This window comes from Myotis daubentonii, chromosome 7, assembly GCF_963259705.1.
Source record: "Myotis daubentonii chromosome 7, mMyoDau2.1, whole genome shotgun sequence".
NCBI classification, from domain to species: domain Eukaryota; kingdom Metazoa; phylum Chordata; class Mammalia; order Chiroptera; family Vespertilionidae; genus Myotis; species Myotis daubentonii.
Genome location: NC_081846.1, coordinates 1,200,842 through 1,209,396, shown reverse-complemented (window position 1 = coordinate 1,209,396; position 8,555 = coordinate 1,200,842). Strand labels below are relative to the sequence as shown.

The following is an 8,555-nucleotide window of genomic DNA, read 5'->3' as shown; positions in this document are numbered from 1 at the left end:
CAAAAGGCCATGAGGAGCCAAAGCAATCTGAGCAAAAAGAGCAAAGCTGGAGGTAACACCCTGCCGGACCCCAAAATACAATACAGCCCCCGGCGGGGCTCAGTGGCGGACCGTGGACCCCTGAACCAGGAGGTCATGGTTCGATTCCCGGTCAGGGCACATGTCTGGGCTGCCACTCTATTCCAGGGTGGGGCGTGCAGGCAGCAGCCAAACAATGATTCTCTCTCATCATTGATGTCTCTCTCTCTCCCTCTTCCTTCCTCTCTGAAATTAAATTTATATGCATAGATATATCTATATATACAAAAGCCTAAGTGACCCTTAGGACCGGACAATGGGATGGTCGCTATGATGAGCACTGACCACCAGGGGGCAGGCGATCAATGCAGGAGCTGCCCCCTGGTGGTCAGTGTGCTCTCACAGCCAACCTCCCGTGGACCCTCCCCCGGCCGGCCCAGATCAGTCCCGATTGGGACTGGGTGAGACAGCCCAGATCCGCCGGGAGGGGCCCCGCCCGAGCACAAATTCATGCACCGGGCCTCTAGTGTATATATATATATACACACACACATATATAAATAGTATACACACACATATAAATAGTATACATACACACATATAAATAGTATACACACACATATATAAATAGTACACACACACACACACACACACACACAAATACAAAGTAGTCCAAACGGCATGAAAATGATATGGAAACAGACCCATCAACTACTGGAACAGAACAGGGAGCCCAGACACATCTGCACACGTATGAGGATTGTTCTCCGGTGCCCGCGGGGAACCCACACTCCTCCCCTGAGTTTCACATCAGCAGGAACGCCGCCAGCCTGGTCTACAGGAAGCACCCCACGAAGGCTACTGGCCCACACACTGCACCAGTGCCCAGCTGCGGACACGTGCTGCCTTTCACGGGGTGGGGGGGTGGTGCTCAGTGTGAACCCAGGAGCCAGAGAATTCCTCGCAGAACCATTTGACACCACTGGAGGCTGCCCCGCTTGGGACCGGGGACTTTTCCCTTCTTTGAACCTGAACGTCTGTCGTTGCTATCGGACGCGTGTCGCACCAGGATGTGTTGGGAGCAGGTAACTGGTTTCTTTGGTTTCCTGGCTCCGCAGAGAGGACTGGTACCCGGGGGTAGATCAGGACCCAAGCCCCACCCACGCGACCCGATGAGGAGTTAGGACAGTCATGCCCGTAGGTGCCCCTCTCACCGGCGGCTCAGCCACTGGGCCAGGATGTGCGTGGCTTTCTGTGAGTTCCTGCTTTGCGTTTACTGAGCTTCCAAAACTGTACGTTCTACTTTTGATCAAACTCGGAAGCCTTTTGGCTTCTCATATATATATATTTTTAAAGGTAAGATTTCCTTTTTTTAAATATACTTCTAAAATGTTTTTATTGATTTTTAGAGAGAGGAAGGGAGAGGGATAGAGTGATAAAAACAATTTGAAACATCAAGGATGAGAATCATTGATCAGCTGCCTCCTGCACACCCCACACTGGGGATCGAGCCCACAACCTGGGCAGGTGCCCTGACCGGGAATTGAACCCTGACCTCCTGGTTCCTAGGTCGATACTCAACCCCTGAGCCACGCCGGCCGGGCCGGCTGCCAATATTTTGTCCGGCCCATTCTCTCCCCAGACTCCTCGGACCTGGTTAGACTGCCCCCCGGTTCCCGGAGACTGTCTCCTCCTTCCCCTGGGCTTCAGGCGATGGGTCCTATTGGCCTATCTACCACGTTCTTCATTAGGAAGTCAGGCATGTATGTACGAGGTGTGCGCGTCACGGCCGTGGCCCTTTTCCTGCGTCATTGCTGCTTGCTCGTGTGAGTAAAGAACAAAACGCCACGGAAGGAAGACACGGTCTGCACAGAAGTGGCACCTGAGGCTCAAGTTTATTGGGCGGTCGGTCGGGAGTCACACACCGGACACCGGGAGGAGATGGTACCCGCTCCACAAACTCAGAGCAAGTTGGCAACGACAAGGGTAGAACACGCGCGTTTTATGCCTCGCCCATGGGCTGCTCAGGGGACGCGAACTCAGAAAGCCTGTTCCCCAGGCAGCAAACCGCTCTGACGTCCGCAGCCTCCCAATCGCGTCAGATTCCGAAGTGTTCCAGACCCAAGGCGGGAGCCCTGTCCAGCCGGAAGGGACATGCAGAAGGGACCGATCCGAGGGACTTCCTCTGTGTGCCCCCAGCAGACTCACGCCTGCTAACCAAGCATCAATCCATCGCCATCAGCTCAGGGTCAGCGAGCGACGGATGCCGGAGACTGTCTGAGCCTGGTTACTCGTATATTGCACTCGGGGACAATGGCAACAGGACGCCAGGCTCGTACCTCTCCCGGACGCTCATTCTGTACCAGAAGTGACAGTGAAAGGCAAGCATGTCCCATCCTCACTGCATCCGCCTCCCAGCCAGCGAAGAGGGGTGACGCTCCAGAACACAGGACTACGCCACTTCTTCACCACGTTTGATCCTAATTCCATCTTCAGATTTTATTTTTTTCTTATTTATCAAACTCCCACCTGCACGAGCTCCCCAGCAGCACAGCAGGTGGCACTGAGTCAGGGCCCAGGGGACCGGTCCTCACCGTGCCGGGCGCCTCCCTCTGCCACAGGAGCGCCCGCCGCCTCCCGAGCTGTTGGCCTGATAACCCAGCCGGCCTGGGACACACTGCTTTCGCCACACAGACCCTTCCCTGAGGTCATGGCTCGCTGTTAGAACCTTCCGCAGCCTCTTAAGCAGCCAGCAGAGTCTCTTTTCTTAATATGTAAATTTCCTCCTTATAGAAAAGTATTAATGAGAATTTACCATGAAAAAGTAGTTTCATAACACAGGTATAATTGTGACACTCCCTTTTTGATTGTTTTACACGTCAGAATTAAGAACTCAATCAGAATGATTATAATAATCGCGAGAGAAAGGTAAAGGGAAGACGAGGAACGAATGTCTCATGCAAATGTTTTTTAAAATATTAATTCTCAAATAAATGCCTATGTAAGAAATCAACGACAGTATCAATATCTACCAACCACAAATGCTTTAAATATTATGCACCTCACTCATGTGTTTTTTTAAACTGAATCAGATTACAAGAACCGTATACCCAAACTGGATTTTAATTCTCAATAAATAACACAATAGTAAATTAAAAGAGTTGAAAATTAAAATAGTTTTCATACGGTTTTGGTTTTTTACATTTTAACCAGATATATTGCAGGCTACTTCCAGGTACAGAGAATCCAGACATTTTCCTCCACGAGTAGGCTCTTACATGAGGCTTCTACCATATTTATTAGAGATGTAAATTTTCATTTTTAAAGAAAATCCTACTGCCTAAGACCACAGTGCATAAAGGCAATCTGAAACATCGCGTGACGTTCCGATGGGGCGCCCTTCGATCTCCGATACCAGACTGGACCTCGGACAGAGGCCGCACGAGGACAGACTGTGCGAAAGGAAACACAAACTGCTTGGAAAGAGTGAATCTCTACCCAACACGTCACTTCAGGAATGACTGTCGGTGCCGGGAAAATGGGTCAAGTCATCATAGAGCGACAGCGACGGCCTGGGGGCGGGCCCTAGGATAAACATGGTTTTTTCTTTAAAAGAAATAAATTTATTGGCAATAAAAGTCCTAACTGCATGTGAGTAAGCTCTCTTAAGCTACTAATAAAATCCATCCTACCAAATCTGCTCACTGTTAAATCACCGACGCGAACTGCGGGGTCCTGCCCATGTTGGGTCATGTGTGACTCAGCACGTGCCTCTCGCGTGTGGCTGCGTGGGGAATTGTCACGCGAGTCCCCACAGGATAAATCCCAGTTGTCTTTAAAACAGAAAAACATTCAATGATTTAAGGGAAACACTTGTCATTGCCTAATGAAGACAGCAGTTAAAAAGCGACGGAACCCTCAACCTCCAACGCATAACATGATGTAATTGCACAAAAATAGTGATGAGAGTCATCGCAGCCCGGCTCCGAGGGGCTGTGAGTGAGTCACACAGGCCTCCAGCAAACGCATCACCTGCAGGCACAGCACACTCCGTGCAGCTTTTATAAAAAACTCCTAGAAAAGTAATTCATGGTAATAGCCCTAAGAAAGTTGTAAAATCTTCCCAGTAACTGGAATTGCTTATAAAAGTACCTTTAAAAAATTATTTGAGAGCTGAGACTGGCTTTGCACGTTACACCTCGCTCCGAACGAGGTAACGCAGGTACGTAGCCTCGCACCACTGATGCTCGAGACTTCCGACGCCGGGCACTTCCCGTGCGGCCGAGGCTGGTGCCGGTTCCTGAGGTGTCAAGACTCCTTGCTGGCCTTGACGTTCCTCAGTGACAGTTTGGGGAACACAAGGAAAAGTACCTAGACTAGTACAGGAGGAAAATAAATGAACCCCAACTGAACACTCGATCTAATCGAAGAACGTACTATTGATAAGCAACTCTATCGGAGAACTACAAACATGGTTTTTAAATTAAAATGCCTCTTTTTTTGTATTGTAAGTGGCCAGACCAATTCAATGAAACAAATGATTTCCAACTCCATATGGATGTAAGCAGCACGATGCTCAGCTGAAATCAAGCTGTTACACACGGGGTGTTTGTGATGTAAGGACTAATTTTCAGCACAGGTTGACTTAGAGGATGGGAAATGCAGCGTACACGTAAATAGTCAAAATGCAATAAGGCGGACTGTGGATTAGATATAAATAAAAATTTAACAACACGTACCCGAATTTCATAGTAAGTCAAAATACTCTCCCTATCTATTCCAGGAAAACATTCTGATGTGGTAATAAGTGTAGAAATATTAAAATCCAAGTTCCCGGAGCTGTAACGTCTTTAGTCACTGAGAACGCGCCTGTAGTGTGATGTGTATTAACACTGAGTCCCTGTGCAAACAATGCGGATGCGAAGGCCCAAGGAGGAATCGCTTTAGAACAACAACAGGTTTCGTTAAATCCAGAGCACACGCCAGAAACGTCACTGCGGGAGGGGTACCGTGTCACAGAAAGTGTGAGCCACTGACGACCGGCCTATGTGCATGGATGAGCTGTCACGGGAACCGCGTCTCAAGCACCAGGCGCACGTCAGCGGGTGTGCGTTCAAGGTGCGTCTGATTGTTGGTGGCGGGCAGCCTGGCGGTTATCGCTCTCGTGCTGTGGCCGACGCCCCGGCAGCAGCGGTGACTCAGTCCCCGCGAAGGGAACCGGGACCCGGGGCCCTGGCCGCCCTCCGGGGCCGGGGGCAGCGCAGCTGGAGCCGCCCGCTAGGTCTCCGAGCTCCCTTCGCCGTTCTCGTGCGGCTGGAGCTGCTCCCTCTCGGGCTCTTCCTGAGGCGGCCGCACGCGCTTGAAGAAGCCCATCTGCCGGGCGAAGAGACACAGCCTTACTGTTACTGCCGTAGGTGGAGGCCGTCCAAGGATCCGCGTGCCTGCGTCATCCCCAGGGAGCCTCTCCCTTCACATCGTCTGTGGTGCGCATCGCGCATCATCATCATCCAGGACCCCGTCCTCCTTCCCTTCCTCCTTCCCTCTTCCTCCTCCTCCTCCTCCCCTTCCCTCCTGCCCCACTCTTCCTGCCCCCCCATCCCCCTCCCTACGTCCATTCCTCACCCGGTGCATCACAAACACCAGGACCGCCAGCAGCAGCAGCCCTGCCAGGACCGCTAAGATGATCACCCACACGGGGACAGGCATGGGCGCCGGCTGGATGCCCCAGGTGACGTCCGTGGCGACCTGTCAGGGAAAGGTTTTGGGTCTTAAAAACAGCACAGCTACCGGAATGCCTGCTCTGCTCTGTTTTAACGGTGTTCACATTCTTTCCTTTTCCTGTGTATGAGGAGTTACGATTAAACATCTGGCATCGACAGCAAACACTCACGCGCGCGCACACACACACACACACACACACACACACAATCCCAACAGCAGGGCAACTTCCGGTCGCCTCTGAAGTGGTTTTCAGACAACCCGGTCCAGTCGACAGTGTGTTGGTCCGACTTTCAATCCTCCGAGCAAAGACCTTGAAAATGCCTTCACTCCTGTAGTTAACGGCCCACTGTCTAACGCGAAGGGGAAAAGCTGCCAAGAACCCCCCATGAGACCCCGGAAACGCTGAGACTCTCACAGGACAGGATGCTGAAGAGAACGGCCTACCTTTAACAGGTGCGGGGCGAGGGAGTACATTATTAAACTAGTTTATAATCCTATCGAATGACTCTTCCTTACTTTAAATCAGCGGTTCTCAACCTGTGGGCCGCGACCCCTTTGGGGGTCCAACGACCCTTTCATGGGGGTCACCTAAGACCATCGGAAAACACATATATAATTACATATTGTTTTTGTGATGAATCACTCTGCTTTCATTATGTTCAATGTGTAACAATGAAAATACATCCTGCAGATCAGATATTTACATGATGATTCATCACAGTAGCAACATGACAGTGATGAAGTAGCCACGACAATAATGTTATGGTTGGGGGTCACCACAGCATGAGGAGCTGGATTAAAGGGTCGCGGCCTTGGGAAGGTTGAGAACCACTGCTTTAAAATCATCAAAACAGCCGAACGGCCGTTATCTATGTAAACGCAACGTCCAGGGCAGGAAGCCGCCATCTGCCCCGCTGGCCGCCGGCGACGTACGAGGGTGGAGTTGGAGATGTCGTCGATGGGGAGGTTCTTGTAGGGGAACTCGATGACGCTGAAGGACGCCGACGACGTCAGGGAGTAGGAGCGGTTCTGGTTCTCCTTCTGCGGGAGGGACATGCGTGTGAGGCGTGTGCACCCCTCTGCGGAGCGCGCAGGCGTGTGCGGGGCTGCGCCCGTGCACTCACGTTCATGAAGGTCTGGGTCCACAGCAGCGACCGCACGTACAGGATGGCGCTCTTCCCGCGGTCCAGGCGCCCCACCTGGCAGACGATCTTCAGGCACTCGGCCACCCCGCAGCCCTGCCAACGAGACACGGCTCACAGCACAGGCCGCTCTGTCCCCACCGCAGCCTTTTTAAAATGTATTTTTATTGATGTCAGAGGAGGGGAGAGGGAGAGAGAAACATCAGTGGTGAGAGAATCCTTGATCGGCGGCCTCCTGCACGCCCCCTACTGGGGATGGAGCCTGCAGCCCGGGCCTGTGCCCTGGAAGGGGAATTGAACCGGGACCTCCTGGTTCATAGGTCAACGCTCAACCACGGAGACACGCCGGCCCGGCATGCAGAACTGTTCGATTTCAAAATTTATTCTTATATACTATTTTTGCTGAGGTCTCTGGGATTTTCCTGCAGTTTTGCAGGAAAGCCTCAAAGATCAGGGCGAGACCAAGAAAATGGGCCAGTTAACGGAGAACAGAACAGACACGTGGGAACAGCGTATCTGCCACGGGCGAACCACAGCGATGGGCCTTCGCGAGACAGGAATAAGGAGGGAGGACCGAGTGGCACGGACGACGCGCGGCTCTCCGAGCACAGCTGCCGCCGTCTCCGACATGCTCTCCGGGTCGGTCCCAGAACCGCGTGCGTCATGTCTGAGGGCTCGCTGCGGAGCCGCACTCACCAGCGTGTGGACGCCCCCGTCGCTCTGGGCCAGGTCCCGCCTGGTGACCAGGTGGCTGCGCTCGCCCTGCCCGGGGGCACTGTCGTTCTCCGCCGGCTGCGAACTGGAGACCTGGGGGTCACAGAACAAAGTGACGCGTCATCACCGACAACGGCTCACACGCCCATCGTCGCACAGGCTGCCAGAGGCCGTTAAAACGGGACCGAACCCGGCGGACGGGCAACCCGCTCCTCCAGACACACACACACACACACACACACACACACACACACACACACACACACACGGCGGAGACACAGGAAGTGAGGGTCCGCCCTGAATGTGTCAGGGAAGGTCGCCTGGGCCTGGCCATGACCTTCCTCCCCTCGCAGCCTCCGGGGGAACCTGACACCCCCGGGAGGAGCCTGCACGTTACAGGGCGCCGTGTGTGTGCTGGGCGGGAGGGGGCGGTCCCCACGTCCACAGACCCCACGAAACGCCACACTTCTGGGCCCCCAAGTCCAGAGAGCCAGCCGTGAAACGGGGCACCTTCTCCCCAAAGACAAAATGGCAACAACAGAGCACCCTTGACACGGTGTCGTCTGGGGACAAATCACAGTGCGATGGGACCAAAGTCAGATCGGGTCACTTCATGCCTCCTGAGCCCGGCCGGTGTGGCTCAGTGGTTGAGCGACAACCCATGAACCAGGAGGTCACAGTTCGATTCCAGGTCAGGGCACAGGCCCGGGTTGTGAGCTCCATCCCCAGTGTGGGGCGTGCAGGAGGCGGCCGATCAGTGAGGATTCTCTCTCTCTATCCCTCTCTCTCTCCACAGTTCACATGTAAAAGGATCCCTCCCTCCAGAGGTCACTGAACACCCCCTAGACATGGCGCTCCCGGGCTTCAGAGAGTCATTATACACACAATCAATTTCACCCCCGGCGTCCTGGCTGTGAGCTAAAACGGTCTGCGGGACGGGCTGCGAGGAAACAGCTGTTC

The 8,555-nt window shown here is 53.3% G+C and overlaps 1 protein-coding gene across 2 annotated transcripts in view; it reads right to left on the bottom strand.

The window, feature by feature from the left end:
- Nucleotides 1-5,149: 5,149 nt before the first annotated feature.
- ITGAV (integrin subunit alpha V) overlaps nt 5,150-8,555 on the bottom strand; it is a 58,086-nt gene continuing 54,680 nt past the window's right edge. For both annotated transcript variants that reach the window (XM_059702524.1, XM_059702525.1), the window contains 5 exons: nt 7,578-7,688; nt 6,864-6,977; nt 6,673-6,780; nt 5,641-5,763; nt 5,150-5,391 (listed from right to left, as the gene is read on the bottom strand). In XM_059702524.1, coding sequence (XP_059558507.1) covers nt 5,296-5,391; nt 5,641-5,763; nt 6,673-6,780; nt 6,864-6,977; nt 7,578-7,688 — 552 coding nt within the window. In that variant the 3' untranslated portion in view covers nt 5,150-5,295. The remainder of the gene's footprint in view (nt 5,392-5,640; nt 5,764-6,672; nt 6,781-6,863; nt 6,978-7,577; nt 7,689-8,555) is intronic.